The sequence below is a fragment of the Numida meleagris genome, chromosome 7 (genome assembly GCF_002078875.1).
Source record: "Numida meleagris isolate 19003 breed g44 Domestic line chromosome 7, NumMel1.0, whole genome shotgun sequence".
NCBI lineage: Eukaryota > Metazoa > Chordata > Aves > Galliformes > Numididae > Numida > Numida meleagris.
In genome coordinates, this window is record NC_034415.1 from 27,545,014 (window position 1) to 27,560,995 (window position 15,982).

The 15,982-nt window shown below is 41.2% G+C and overlaps 1 protein-coding gene across 11 annotated transcripts in view; it reads left to right on the plus strand.

The window, feature by feature from the left end:
- PATJ (PATJ, crumbs cell polarity complex component) overlaps positions 1-15,982 on the plus strand; it is a 147,142-nt gene that overhangs the window by 43,859 nt on the left and 87,301 nt on the right. For 10 of the 11 annotated variants that reach the window (XM_021405454.1, XM_021405461.1, XM_021405453.1 and 7 more), the window contains 7 exons: positions 7,676-7,885; positions 8,422-8,541; positions 11,063-11,428; positions 12,013-12,133; positions 13,425-13,578; positions 14,882-14,953; positions 15,696-15,873. In XM_021405454.1, the coding sequence (XP_021261129.1) occupies positions 7,676-7,885; positions 8,422-8,541; positions 11,063-11,428; positions 12,013-12,133; positions 13,425-13,578; positions 14,882-14,953; positions 15,696-15,873 (1,221 nt within the window). The remainder of the gene's footprint in view (positions 1-7,675; positions 7,886-8,421; positions 8,542-11,062; positions 11,429-12,012; positions 12,134-13,424; positions 13,579-14,881; positions 14,954-15,695; positions 15,874-15,982) is intronic. The other variant, XM_021405463.1, reaches the window with a different exon arrangement.

Here is a 15,982-nt window from a genome sequence, read left to right on the forward strand (position 1 = left end):
TTCTGCTTTTCTTTGGTTTGTTGCACATCCTTGAAATAAATGCTAAGCAGTATTACTATGAACCTTTACAAACGTTTTCCCTATTCTCCCATGTTCTACCAATCTGGTTGTTCTTTTTCATTTCCTGCTAGAAAGAATAGCTTTTAATAAAAACAAAAAACCCCAGACCAAGGAAATTCATTATTATTCCGCAAATGTCTTCTGCCGGCAAGAGAAGGCGAGAATTTAAAGGGCCAAAACTGTAGTTAGACTCTTCTATTATGAACACTTAGCTAATCTCAGCAACGCTAAGAAAATTTAGACAAGACCAGAGGAAGCTCTGTAATTGGGCACTGCTTATCTGAAAGCTGTGCTGGTCTGTCAGTGAGCGTGTGGAGACAGAGGAGCGTGTAAAAGCTCAACCCAGGCAGCTCTGAACTGATGAGATTTGAGGTGTATGTTGATGGATAAGCGTGAGGATTTCTGGAAACTCATGGAAGTTATGAGCTATTCTGTTTTCTTAATACCTCACCCTTCTGGAAGATGTCTCTCCCCCAGCAGTACAGTTGGACCTGGAGCTTTTCTTCCTGCTCTCCCTGCTTTTCATTGTGGCCTTAAAACTCTCAGCAACCTTTTTGCCCACCATTCTGTCTTCTCCACCATCCATACTGCTGCAAGCCTTCTTGGGCCCACGTCACAGTTTGCAGATCCTCGTTGCAGAAAAAAAACAAACATAATCTCCTGTCTCACTATGCTTCTTTTGAAGCTTTTTCTGTAGCAAATTTTCCATAATTCATGTGCTTGCTCTTTAGGATACAGGGTCCCCACGCAGAGAGCTCTAGTCTGTCTGAAAACACACACTGCATTGCCGTGGGCTAACAGTGTTGAGGTCAGCACACTTACCTGATGGAAGTGTCTCCTTGGCTATCTGAGTGGATTGTTTGAATCTGAAAGCTGATCAAACTCAGTATGTGCATTAAGACCATTGGCTGTAAGTTATGCAGGTTGCAATTTTTCCCTTGGCATGTTGATGTTTTTTTCTTTATTCCCACACATCTTTATCCCTCCTTTTATCTCATCGCACAGTGGCTTTCCTCCATTTCCTTATGAGTTCAGGGTTTTTTTTTCCCTTATCTCTTTGGCTTTTCCCTGTAGTCAGCACTCAGTGTGTTTTTTCTGGAGCTGGAAGTCTGAAAGTCTAAGCTATTAAGAGACTAATGAATGTAATCCCTGTGACTTTAGCTCTGTTGAGAGCAAATATGAAAGGTGGACGAAACCTTAAGTTGACTGAAAAGTTTGATAAATTAAAAGATAGTGACATGTGCATGAGTCCACTGCACAGTGCCACTTTCAGAACTGCCATACTCAATGCCTATCTTTCATCTTATAATTTGAGAATAACAGTAGAGAGCAAGTGCTTTTTCTTTTGATCGTTCTCTGGAGGCAGAGATCATTCTCAGGTACGTGCTGGGCAGATGAGCGCTGGCTGCGTAGTGCTTGCTGTAGCTCTGCCAGCCCTGCGCTGCTTTGCGTGGTGGCCGGCCACTGTGCTCCTTGCTGCAGAAGGCCTACGTGACTTCAGATGGCAGGCAGTGAAAGCCCAGTGTGGGAAATCATTGTGCCACTTACACTTATTTTCCTGTTATCTCTCCTCCTCTAGGTGTGGCTCTGTTTTGTTTTGGTTTTTTTTTTCTTTCCTCTGCGAGTTCCTGTTTCTTTGCTGACATTTCCCACAACAGAAGTTTTGATTAATGCTGGCTGCACCCTAGAGCTTCTGAAATACTTTGCTTTATTCCCTTACTGCGGATCAATAAATAGTTATCCAGTGCTTTGCCTTACACCACAACAAAGTTCAGTCATCTTCCTTGGATGCCTTCCTGTATTTAAGTTTGTATTACTTTAGCACATCGGCTTGTGTTTGTTTGGTACAGCCAGCGGCTGTTTCTGTTGTGTAGACTTCTTTCTAAGTAGTCCTGCTGACTTCAACCTAACAGGAGTGGGAGAGGCAGAAAGGAGCCTTAAACACTTTACATTTCTGTCTGCTTGCCCACGATACTGTGAATACCTTGAAGAGCAGCAGATCTAACGAAAACAGAGCTGTTTCTCAGGGAAGGTTTTTTTAGGCCTTAGAGTACCTTTGGCAGTTCTTAAGATCAACACCTGTAATTCTGCTGGTGGTGCATGACCAGAAGGTTTGGACCCGGAGTCCCTGAGGCCACCCGAGGGAGGGAATTGGATCTCACGCGCCGTTGGTTCCACCTCTCCCCTGTTCAGTACGGCAGTGCTTAAAGGCTTTGAAAGGGATGCAAGTTCATTCTTTCTTCCTTCTTATACCATGTTGTTGGTGTGCGTGCAGAGGATGGCTCTGCAAAGGCAGCGAGCCACACTACACAAAGTGAGAGCATGGATGAGTATCAGGAATGGTATCACAACACTGAGCATACAGGTAAATGACTTCGTGCACTGTTCTGCCTTTGTTCTACCCAACAGTAAGATGAACATAAAGGCATTTGCCTGGTCCTTTTGCTTGTTGATGTTTGTGTGCTCCTGGTACAGTATGCTGCAGTGCTGTGTTTGGGAAGCCTTCAGTCTGGTATCTCACTCACTGCAGACTGGAGGGTTTTAAATATGTATATGTATGTTAGACCTGGAAGTGGTCCCATGCAAAACGTAATGAAGCTGAGCTGCTCTGACCTCTGAGCTCTAACATGTGTTTGTTTTGGCTCTCTCGCAAAAACCTGCAGTATACAAATTGGCACTTGTAAAATTGTTCAGATAAATCAAAATTGGTACAGGAAAAAAAGTTTCAAACTGTTTCTTTTGGGATTCTTTGCCATGCTATTTTTGATGTGTGTTTTCAGAGTAGTGTTTGTGTGGCAGCAGGCAGTTTGTTGCTCGAAGAAAGCTAAAATATTCTAGGAAGTCGGGCTAGCTGAATTTAGATCTTAAATGATGCCAAAACTAATATAGCCTGCAAGTGAGTGAGAGTGACTTTGTGCAGTAAATGTCAGTCACCCGCAGCTTTGCCTTACATTTCCATAGGAGCCTTTAAAGCAGGAAAACACCAACCGAACCCCAGCAATGCGGTAGCTGCCTGCACCCAGCAGAGCCCCTGCGCACCGCCTGCGGGCCGAGGGGCTCCGAGCTGCAGCCTGAGGGCGGGCTGCAGGCCGGGCCCGTGCTGCCCTCTGGGGCCTGCTGCGGGAAGCTCAGCGCTCGCAGTGATGCCGATGGTCCGTTTGTAGCGTTTCCATTTTCCAGGAAGATGGGCAGAGGTGATCCGTGTTGGTTGTGTTTCCAGAAGAGTTTCCCGAGGTTGCTGAGTGTGAACCCTCAATGCTCGTGCCCGGCGTCGCTGTTCAGTCCCTCGCTGGAAGCCACATGAAGTTGCACACCCCAGCTGCATTGCACGTAGGACTCTGTTAACTCGGTGCTCCTGGGGCTCCTAACATACTTGCAGAACTCAGGTTTTTAAGAGGCTCCGTACAACCCCGAACGCAGGGATCCCAGAGGCAGCGACGGCCGCGGCCCCTGCCTGACTCTGAGTGCTGCTAAATGGATCCAGAACAAATGAGGCTCTGAGAAGGAAGGGAAAAATTTGACACCTGGCCTCCAGGAAACGTTTGTGGATTTTGATGAGGAGCAGTAGGGGGAAGGGAAGAACTACAGTTCAATGTTGTTAAATATATGGTGTGCTAAGTGTGAATAAATTGTGACTATTTTAAACAAGTTCGTATACTCTGTGACTGGCTCAGGCACGAAGGGAGTGCGACAGCTACAGCGTCCCGGTTCCTCAGAGGGTTTCCTGGAGGCCTTGTCCTGTGCTGCTGCTCTGCACAGCAATGCTCAACTTTCAGCATTAATTCAAGTAGCAAATATTCTTTTTTTAACACGTTATTGTTTTTATTCTTTATTATTTTTCTAAAAAAAGTTTGTATTGGTGCCTTAAAGCGAGGAGGCTTTGTCACCTGATAGCTTTAATTTCCAGCCCGATTCCTTTTCCTCGTTGTTTATAAATGATTCCTTTGTGCAGTAAACAGATGTTCAAAATTTCTCTCAGTACATTCCCGTCCTGGTTCACGCCCATTTTAAGAGGACCAGCTTACTCAGGGATGCCCTGCGCACACTCCGTAACTGTTATAATGCAGAGGTGTGTGTGGAAAGGTAAAAACTGCTTCAACTGTTGATGTTGTGTCATTTGTGTATTCCAGCGATGTACTGTTACAGCAATGTCTCAGCTCTGGGTTTGGGTTGGGGGTTCCTTCCCAGACTATAACAACATCCAAGTCAGTGAGCAGACTGAAACGCAGACCTGACTGCTGGTGACTAAGAATCACTATCAGCTGGCTTGCCATAAGCCAGGTGAAATGAACCAGAAGCCTTCAGTAAATGTGTGCAGTCAGTGTTACTCTGTGACCTCAAATGGCTCTGGCTGGTCTGTTAGCATGGAGGTGGCCCCAGAGCCTGGCAGGGCTCTCTGCAAGCGAGCTTCCTTCTTGCAGTTAGTATGGAAAGAAAGAATCTGTTTTTCAGCTGGCTGCTAGCTCTGCTTTCTTTATTAGGAAAAAAAAAAAAAAGAAAGAAAGCCCACACAGTCCAGTTGTACTCACTGTTTACAAGATGTGAATTCAGTGTTTGCTGTCTTGTTTTAGCAGGTGTTGTTCTTTAGGTGCGTTTGGACTTGAGTTTAAATCATAATGCTAAGTTTCCAAAACAAGATTGCTCCTTTGTTTTGGTAAGGAAAGCACGCTGCAATCCGCAGTTGTGGTCGCCCTGAAGTTATAAAGAATATATATTTGCACCTTCAAACTGAGTAGGTTTGTCTTCACATGTGGCTTTAGTTGCATTTCTTGTGGCAATAGCATTGTGATTCACAGTCCTGGTAACAAACATTCGGGGTTTTAACGGCAGTGCCCGCATTACAGACTTAACCCTGTCGCTGTACAGTTTACATTGCTCTTCTCTTCCTGTACAATAGCTCCCTCTGCTTGAAAACAGCAGTGTAATTATAACCCTTGCTTTGTGTTCACCTGATCAACGATTTTTAATGCAGCCCCCTTTCGAAAGATTTCTTCTGCTGCTTTTTATTCTGATATATGGCTTATGCTCCTGCACATGAGGTGTTACAAAGCAGTGCTGATAACCATGCTGCTCTCAAAACATCGCTGCATGGGAACTGTGTGCATTTGCAGGAACTCCATCATTTTTCATTTTAACAGGAGGATTAGAGTTGGTTGGAACACTTTTTCAGCTAAACTAAATCTACCAAAACACGCTGATTTTACTAATGCCAAAATGCTTTGATTTCAGTGAAAGTTTAGGTGAAAACAGGACTATTTGTCATCATAAATGTGGTGGTTAGGCCACTGACCTTGAGTATCTGCATAGGAGAAGCTGATGGTGAGATTCCCATGTGCTGTTTCAGTGATTCTGATCCAGAACCAAAAGAAAAGAAAAACTTTGGATCAGACAGAACGGGATTTGAACCTGGTTCTCCCATGTTCCCAGTCAGTGCCATAATTACTGGACTACTCATTCACTTGCAAATATTTTGTCAGCTTATCTGCATCAGTAAAGATGAGTGCTGGTTTTGTTTTGTTCAATTTTTTTTTTTTTTTTAATCAATATAGCTAAGCCAGCAAAAGTCATAGTATAAAAGCTGTCGCGTCAGCAAAGGTGCAGTTTTGCTGAGAGCACATTCACCCATTTAGGGAACCAGCACAAACCTTGCTTTGCCATGGCAAGATGAACCCTTGATAAAAAATAAATTTGCTGGTTTAGTTCTATTCGCAAAGCCTTCCGAATGTGAACCATCTTCCTTGCTGTCTTAATGTGGTCCTGATTTTGCAAAGAAGTCTAAAAGGTTATTTTTATTTTGTGCTGGAGAAAACCCCCAAATCAAAAACATTTCTGAAGTCTGTGTCACACAGAGTGTTTGTTCTGTGCTCAGCTGTCATCAGGATGGTTGGGCACATGGTTTTGTCAGGAAGGGTGAAGCTGGCTGTCCACGCACAGGGCAGCAGGAACTTTACATTTTCAAAATTTAGCTCTTTTAAAGCAAATCTTTTTATTGTTTTAATCTTCTTGGAACCTTTGAACTTTTCTGGACTTCTGGCATTTTTCTTTTTTATTATTATTATTATTTTTTTTTCTAGTAATCCCCAAGGTGTACGCAGAATGTGAATAGCTGGGTATTTGAACCAAATGAAATCCGCTCTGCTCTGTGTTGCATGAGGCAGGTCTGAGCACAAGCAGTCGGGCAGCCCATGTGTCCTGGCACTCGTTCAGTAGGCAGAACACCGTTGTGCAGCAGAGGGAGGTTGCTGGGCTTGATTATTGAGACGTGATACCAGCAAGGAAGCCTCTCCCTACAGTGTGGACACCTAGTGCTTACGAAGATTATAAAATGGGGAGATTAAGCAGTAAGAGCAGGAGAGAGTTATTATGAGTATATATTACTTGAATTCAGCTTCAGCATGGCTCTTCCTGCCGAACTCTAATTTCGCTCCTCTAATTTCAGCCAATTTGCAGACATTACATTCATTGCCTCATATGTTTGTACGTACCTTAAAAAAATGTTCACTTGGAAAGCAGCGTGGAGTTATAAAAAAGAAAAAAACATTCCTGTTTTCAAATTAACACTGAGGTGCAAATTCGTGGCGGTCTTTGTGATTTGAATTTTGCCTTTTTTTGATCCCTCCCGTGCCCTGAATAAGATGCAAGTCCTGAGGGGGAAAAATAATACATGATTACGCTTTTGAAGACATAGTGCATACAGGGAACATTTCTGAACTTTATGAGCACTTAGCAAAGGGGAGAAAAAGGGCTTCTAATTAAAAAAGAAAAAAAAAATCTATATCTTCCTGCCACAATATAATCACTTCTGATCATTTCATTGGATTGAGAATGGATTTTTAAATGGCTGAATGTATTCTATAAATGGTACACAATGCAGAGGTAAATACTGGAAAAAAAATGTATGAAAAATGGTATCTTTGCATCAGTTTACAGTCTCTCCACTGTGTTTGTTATTGCCTACTTCACGTTCCTCTATATTCACCTCTACAATGTTCTGTGTCTTCATTAATGATTTGATTACTCTTCTGTTGCCGACCCTCTGTTCTCAGGGAGGCTTCATGCACAAATTGTTTTCCATAAGTTGTCTGCAGATTTCACAAAGCAGAAATACTGCAGTAGTTTAGTAAATGCACAGTGCTGTTTCTTGGATGTTGCAACTTTAATTCTTTAGTAACTTTAAATTTCTAATCTTGCAGTGATTTTTTTTTTTTTTTTAATAAACAAATTTAGCTGCTATGAAGCTCTTGCATTTGCAAGCAGGATGGTTATTTTATGTAACACTAACACAGAACAGACTGGACAGAGGGCTGTGGAAGAGTGCCAGCGTTGTTCTTCTGTTTGCAGGTTGGCCTGGCTGTTTCTCTGCGTGTGAGAAGAGGGCAGGCAGGACATCAGTCAGCTTTAGAATTTAAAATTTCTTAATGGATTAAGCAAGGGACAGAATATCTTCCTGCTGCAAACCTTTCTTTTTGTAAACTACAAGCTGTGGCCGCATTACTAGACAGTCCTTTTTGAATGCGTTAGCAAGCTTCAGTTTGGTTGAATAAGATGAGGAACATGCTTAACTCCTCTTTATACGTTCAAAATAATCATCACCTTTCTGGGGATTCTTTTTCAGGATCCTTTGGATCCGACGAGAACAGCCATTGTGATCAGCTCTTTGGTGGCAGGAGGAGTAGCTGAACGTGGTGGTGAGCTTCTACCGGGTGACCGCTTGGTGTTTGTAAATGAGAAATATTTAGACAGCACAACGTTAACGGAGGCAGTAGAGGTGTTGAAATCTGTGCCCCCAGGAAGAGTTTCTCTTGGAATCTGCAAACCGTTGGTGGTAAGCGCTTGGATTTTTTCTCTCTCATTCTGTGATGTGTTTGAAGTCAAGAGTAGAAGAGTAGAATTCAAGTAGAATTATTTTCTGGACTCAGGGCTTATGAACGGGTCAGAGTTTACTTGAGAAAGCTGCAGTGTTGCCTTTTGGGGGCAAGCAGGTAAAATTAATTGAAGCAAAGCACCATCTGATAGAAAGTGCTTATAATTCAAAATGGTAGCAGAGTGGTGAAATAAGAATGCAGGAAGGCTATCAAATACGTTTTTTCCTTTTCTTAGAAAGCAGTATTTCATTGTTCATATCCTTGTATTTGTCTTCCCCATGCATTCTTGAAACTATATATGTACTAATATCTTAAAAGAATAAAGGCTGTTCTCGTCACCTGGTCCATTTTTGACTTTTTTTTATCGTACTGTAACTTTTTCCACCTTCTTTTCAAATGGCTGTTTCTCCCTCTTCCATTTAGTTGAAAAATGTGAACTTTGAGGTTTTTCGTTGGTGTTGTTTTCCTGACTTACCACTTCGATCACTTTGCTTAGGGAGAAAGCAAAGTGGAGGAGAACATGCATAGTGCAGATACCAGCAACATGAAAACCAGCCCCGGATCTCCAGAACCAAGAGACAATATCAATTTCTCAATAATCCTTGAAGCACCACAGGTATTTGTTTATTCTTTTGGTTCAGCTGAAGTTTGTAGGGACAGGAAATAACGTTTTACAGTCAGAAGATAAAATATCCTTCAGTATCGGATACGCTCCAGGATGGATTCCCTGTAAAATAGATTCTAACAGCTATTGGTATACTAACTGTATTGTGAACACCAAGCATACAATTGCCAATGCAGTTCCTGGACTGTCTTATCAGTTTTACTAACTCATTAAAATACCTTGTGTTATCTTGGTTATGAAAGAGGAATGCTACACCGCTAATAGTCATAAGTCGTTGTTTCAGCTTTGCGAAGAAGTTAAGGTATGGAATAGAATATTCTGTGTTATAATGGATGGAAACAAAGTACTAATCTGGTGTATAAGGCAAGCTCAAGGTTGTTCATCTTCACAGACTTCCTGTGGCCTAGAGTAATTTCTTTAGTCTCTTCTTCAGTTCTTCTTATTTTTTGTTTTCTGAGTAATAACATTATTGGGGTGGGATGTGACACTAAAGATAGCAAGAGAAACTCGGATACCAGGGTACTAGGAAACTGTATTGCAGGACTGACTTGTCCAGAGTGAGAGACTTCTGAATTTTCGTTTGTTCTCAAATACTTCACAAACGTGAATTAATTCACATTGATAAATGCGTTCTTTTTAGATTTCGGACCTCCAAAAGAAGCAATACTGTGGGGCAGATGTAAGTGTACTGTGTAGGAATTGGCTTGGACGTATTACTTACTGATATTCACAAAGCAAAATGGAGTTTATTGTTTACCAGGTGCATAGGAAGGGTTCCTGGCAGAGCAATTAGTCCTCTGCCAGCTCAGATTTTTTTCCTACTTCCTAAATAAAGCTAATGTTATTACCCACTTTTACACAGCGTATTTTATCTTACTCCTATTGAACATAGGAACTGTAACGGTCAATTTGTACAAAATAAAGCAAATACCATTGCTTGCATTTTGTTTTACTTTACATACTACAGAACTGATAGTAGCATAGAAAGGTGGTACAAAATTCCCATTATTTATTACCTTATCTGTTCATATAAGAGCTGAGAGCAGCGTGTCATGATGGCTCGAGTTCTTATGTTCTAGCATAGTGCTGATGAAGCTGACTTCAGAGGGGAAAAAAAAAAACTTGAAGATTTTATATGCTACAACAGTAGACTTTATTGTCGTGCTTGCGGTATTCCCTGTTCCATTGGTAGAGTCTGCTACTGCAGTGCAGCAGTCTGTGATTATACATACCTAAGTGCTGTATCAGGAGATGGCAATACAAATTGCTGTGTGGTCACTGAGTGAACTGTTTAATATTACGATGAAGTTGGTGGCTCTTACCAGACTACAGTGTTGGGAGAATGATGCAGCAGGAGTGAAATGAATTGAAGTAGCAATGAAGAGAATTAGAATCTCTTCAGATTGGATATTTATTGAGATTGAGGTTCTCAGGGCAAAAAGGAACATTTAATGCCTATGAAAAATGGGGTAACCTCTAGATTCTTAATGTGATGCATTCGTGCCAGCTAGTATTACTGCACTGTTTCCTTATGCTCTTGTCTGTATCTCGCTTTCTCTCCTGACATTCATTTGAACTGTAAGCACTTTTGGCAGTGTCTGGGCTTTTTCTAACAAAACAGGATTCTGACATTAAAGGTCAGAAATAGCGAAGTACCATGGGGAGCCTGAGAAGGGGCAGGAAGTAGAAAGGAAAACATTTTGATTCTGGACCCCTGAATCTGCAGATTGGTTTCGGTGTTCGGGGTCTCAGTGCCTTGGAGATCAAGTTGGGGCATACGTGCTCGGAGGCCTGAAGTAAAGAGAGGAAAAGCTTTCACCTCGTGGCAAGCTTTCTGATAGCTCTGTAAGGTGTAAAATTTCAGGGATGTCAGTGCAGTCTCAAGCTGCGGTCAGCCTCACTCTGTGAGCCAATGAATAGCACCTCATGCAATTTAGGGGAAACACAAAGCATTGGAAACTGGGGAGATGTGATAAATCCCAAGAAAAGAACTGTTGAGCAACAACAGTTGACTGTTGGAGGGGGGGAGGCTTGAATGTCTTTTTGGTTTTGTCATACCTTGCTCTATGGTTTGAACTCAGTAGAGTTTTATTTAACTGGTGTTGTGGTATTATAAGAAAAGTGCTTGCACAGACAGAGCAATAGCTGTTAGTCTGGGTTACAAAGATACTTTGGTTGGATTTGTATGTGTTTTTTTCCTGTAGCTTTTTTAGTGTAGGTTAAAAATCCTCATTCCCTTACCTCAGTCCAGAGTAGTTATTCTGAATGGCTGCAGCAATATCTGAGCTGTCCAAATGAAATTTCTTTAAATATAAAGGAAATTGCAATGGCTACTTTTGCTATTAAAATCATAAGTGGGAGAGTGCATTTTCTTTGAGAAAAATGCAAAAGGTAGAAGATTTTCACATTAAATATCAGGATGTAATTTTAATGTGATCTAGCATAAAACATAGTTTTAAGAGTTAGCAAGAAACATAATGAAAAATCTATATTCCTGTAATGTTTTTTGCAGGGTTTCAGAGATGAAACACCTTTTAAAGAAGAAGTTGTTGACGAACCAATTTTGGACTTGGGAAGGTCGTTTCAGCTTTCTCAAAATGACAATGGATATGAGAAGGAGTCCTGGGAGATGCGTGAATTCTGGAAACCCAGAACAGAAGAAGTGGATGAAGAACGGGAAATGCTGGTGGATGATTATGAAGAAGATTTAGACTTCCTGGAATATAGCACATCAGATAGACAGAAGGCAGCTTCAGAGAAGAACCTGAATACAGCATGGGCAGAGCAACTTAAGACAGCTAAAATACAAGACTTAAGATCTAGTGCTAACTTAAGTCCAAAGCAGTCCCTGGAATATACATTCAATAGGGAGCAGATGGTAAGTAATGCTGTGTGAGTCTCAGTGCTGTACCCTGATTGTAGGGGCCTCTATACCTCAAGGCAAATTCCAGACCAAAACTTTGTAATCAGTCTGTCTTGTGTTTTAATACTAGCTGAGATCTGAGTACCTCTAATGGACACCAGGTCTATCTTTCTGTATGTTTTGGAAGGTTCTGTTTTGTTACATAGTTATTGTACATTTGCTTGAGTGAGGTACGTACTGTAGTTGGTGTATTTATAGGCATCCTATACTTTGCTCCTCTTTCCCATCTGTGACAGCTGGACTCCCTTCTTTTCTGCAAGTTCTACTTATTTGATACGTTTCAGTAATATCCAAAGTCAGGTCATGCCGGGGCCTTCAGCAGCAATGTCAGTGAAATGAGCTCCCTCTTTTCCTCATTATTTTTAATCTCAGTCAGTTCCTAGAACCAGGTGATAGTGCAGCTTAGGTACTTACTTGTAGTTCATAGTTATGTGAATAGGTAGTTATGTAGTTGAGAAAATGTTTGCTGTAAAATCAACATTCATGTCAAATACCTCTATGTTAAGTTTCTAACTTCACTTTTTTTCTCCTCTCTGAAGTATCAAGAAAATGCTAGTATAACTTCACTATCTTCTGGAACCACGGCACACAGTGACTACAAAAAAGGCCTATTGGATAGTGGAGCTACCCAGTCAGGATCAAAAACCAAAATGGATTTAGGTTTGTAAAAAGGTTTTTTCTTTTCTTTTTTTCTTTTTTTATACTGTGTTGTAACTTTATATTTACAAATTTTACTTTTATAATGAAGGACAAATTTATTTTCAATGCTTCAAATGATAAAATATTCGAATGAAGATCTCTACAGGCTCAAGGCAGTTTCTGCTTCATTTTCTTGCTTTTTCCTCCAAAAGTGTATCTACAGTTGTCATAAGTAATACTGAAAGTTGCAGCAGCTTTTTCTTGCCTGTGGAGAATCACATCGCTCTGTCTAGCTACATCACCAGGAGGACTCCATGCATGGTCTACTTTATTTTCTCTGACAGCTTCATGTGCATCTCCAATGATGTCTCTGTCCCTGAAAGAGACATGAAACTTTCCAGTTTCCATACTGTCTCAGGGCAATGAGATGGTTGTCCCTGTGTGTGAGAACTTTGCCCTATGGCTTTATGTGTGTTCTCTGAGCTCTCAGTGGGTGAGCTCTTACCTTCTCCAGTCTGCCTCAGAGCACTGAGAAACCCAGTCAAGGCATATGAGTGGTAATGGACACGCCAAAATGAATGATTTCTTGGAGGGAGAAAGGTTTGGCGGTGGATATTTCGACAAGCATTTTCTTTAGATTTAATCTGGGTTGCTGCAGTTTCATTACATGAGTACATATAGTTCAAGGTACCTCTTCAAGGCCAAATGAATTTCATCCCCCCCCTAAATCAGTGGTTAGAATTTGGTATGTTATCAGAGAATTAGTTTATCAGCCTGCCTGAGATAGCACTCATTTACTGGGAGAAAGGGGATTCTTACCATTCGTTGTCACCTGCATCTTGTACAACAGACACTCTGTTAACCAAAATGGCAGACTAATGACTCTAGCAAGGAGCTCTGGTGATTTAATTAGTGCTGATATTTATGGCACTGAAATGACATCAGTCATCCATTCTGGAGCAGGGCTTTGTACAGCTCTCCTTGCATGAAGGATGGATTCAGTATTTCTAATCATGTTTTTTTGTGAGAAACATCTGTCATGTAAGTTGTACCTAAGCATGTCTCAATTCCAAAAAGATTTAGCATTTTCTCTTATTGCCTGACTGCAGGTCAGAAGGAAAGTGCTATTAAAAATAAATAAATCAGCATGCTTTAAATTTCCTTCAAAAATAAATACCCTGTGTCTCTGAGCTTCTTGATCATCACTCACCATTCACATCTGGAGCATGGTGAGCTGAGGGGTTTATTTCCAAAGGTGATAGATAGACAAGCTACATAGATAGATGTTACATCTAAACCTTTACTTCATCAGGTACAAAGCTTCAGATGGACTCTAAAGTACCTGGTCTTGCTGTTGACCTGGAAGGTGTTGAAAAGAAAGAAGAAGGGGAGGATTATATGTTTTCCAAGAACCAAAAATCTGTGAGAGTTACCACCTTAGCTCAGCCTAGAACAGTTTTGTACAGGTATGGAGAATGATTTCAATTTTCAGATGATTTTCTGTTAATACTCATAAACTTTTTCTTGCTTTACCTGACTAATTGTTGAAAGCTGTGGGAAGCTCTGGGATGCACACTGGGGGTGGCCCGTGCCTTTTACCCAAGGAGGTGAATATTTGCCTTACAGTCTTACTGAATTCTTACTCCTTGTGTTTCTTCCCCTGAATACTGGCCCACCTACTTCACTTCCCCCCCATTGTGGGGAGAGCCGCAAGAGTGAACATGACCTGGAGAAGAAGGATGTACCATCCTTCACTGGCAATGCTGGTCATTACCTCTTAAAGAGTTCTCCCCTTAGCTCCTTACCACAGCTCTGTCCTGTTGTTCTTCTTTTTCCTTTATTCCTTCCCCTCTTCATTTTGGGAAGAGCAGTTCAGCTGTGACCCTCGGGCCTGTGCAGGAAAAGTTTAACCTTGCTGTACTGCTGACAAACCTTGAGCTGGCACTGGTCACAGATAGTTGCCACTACTGTAAATTCTCCCATACTTCTCCCACCAGTTTTGGGTGAGCAGGTAGAGGATCAGCTTTTGGGGTCAATTGGCTCAAATTCCCAGTGCTTCCCTAATTAATCTGTAATTGTCCCTCCGTGTGAAAGCTGCTCTGTAATATGGTGAGAGGATTATTTCTCCAGCACAACATCCTACTTCCTTTTTGCAACATAAAAGTAGCATTTACAGCTCTCAGGGTTTACAGAAAATGTGTGCAAGGATGTACTGCTTGAACCTCGCTGTGGGGGGCTTGCAATTTGGTATTTCCATTCCTATTCTGTGCATAGATGAGTCATACATAGTATAAAAGTTTAATTAACACCCTGTTCTGGGATGTTTAATGGAACTCACAGGACCTGTTCTCCTAGTTGCAACACAACTGGTTTTCTGGTAAGCTAGATTGGCTTTATCATGTTTATATCCCTCTGTAAGAATCACAGCATATTTATCAGAAAGCGAATGTTAACTGCTTAAATAGTCATTTAGAATAAGGTACAGCAGTGGAGATTTGTATATCACAGCAGCTTATAAATTTGGCTTGTCCGTCATGTTTCATTCTGGTGCATTCCTTAGATACATTTAAACCTAAATACAAAAATTCCTGTCTGGTCTGTTGCCTGTGCACATCTGATTTAAACTGGACTGTTTGAAGACGTGTTGCTGTCTCGCTGCCAGATAGAAAATATGCAAGGAATTGTGACCTGGCATGGTTGATACCTTTTTGTTGTTATTATTATTATTATTTTACTTATTATTATTCCCCTCCCTGTGCCCCCAATTAGTGAACTACCTGAGAGAGAAGAAGGAGAAGGTGAAGAAACTCCAAACTTCAGCCACTGGGGACCACCTCGGACGTATGTTCATATAGTTGCATCATTTCTTCTCATTTGTGTTACGTCTTTATTTTTGCAAGCCTGACTATTTCTTCTTGTTTCTCTCTCATCCCTTCTCTCCCAGTAACTTAAGGTACTTTCGTACCTTAGGCTCTCGTAGATGCAGTGCATTTTTAACTATGTTCAACAGAACTGTACTTTCTGGTTATATAACTGACTTGGGAAAGCTTGGTATGTTTACAATGATAACCTACAAACTCGTGTTCGTTTAGTAAATATTAGGTGTGAACAATGTACACAGTGCTTCTTTCTCCTTTTCCATGGGTTTTCTGCTAAACCCTGTGGTATAATTGGAATAGCCAAGCCAACTTTTAGCCACCTGCATTAAACTTGTTCATTGTTTTTATCATTTCTAGCCTAGCATTTGCAGTTTTTGCCATTTCCAATCAATTTAATCAAGCTGAAAACAACTGAGTTTGTTTACTTGAAGAGCAGCCTGTTTTACTATGACTTTTTCTAAAATAAAAACCGATTGGAAGGGCAGCAGGCCTGGGCTGGCAGTAACTTTTTTTCTGTTTGTGGGGTGAAGACAACTGAGGGTAAAAAGGCAGGTCTGTTGAGAGCATACATAGGCTTCCGGCTTCATCTCTTCACTCTGTTCAATAGTCTTGAAAGACTGAAATCTTACATTTATTTAAGGCTTTGCATTGAGTAGTTTAAAAACTGTTTCAAGCTGTTAGACTTCTGCGTGTATTTTTTTCAGTGTTGAGATCTTCAGAGAGCCTCATGTGTCTCTTGGAATAAGTATTGTTGGTGGACAAACTGTCATAAAGCGCCTGAAGAATGGAGAGGAACTTAAAGGGATCTTTATCAAACAAGTTTTGGAAGACAGCCCAGCAGGAAGAACAAGAGCTTTAAAAACTGGAGATAAAATACTTGAGGTAAATGCAGACAAACCTAGCTTTTCATTTGAAGAAATAAAGTTTGACTCAGCTTTGGAAGGATGAGTGGAGGAACAAAATACAACCGCCACTTTGTGAAGCATTGATG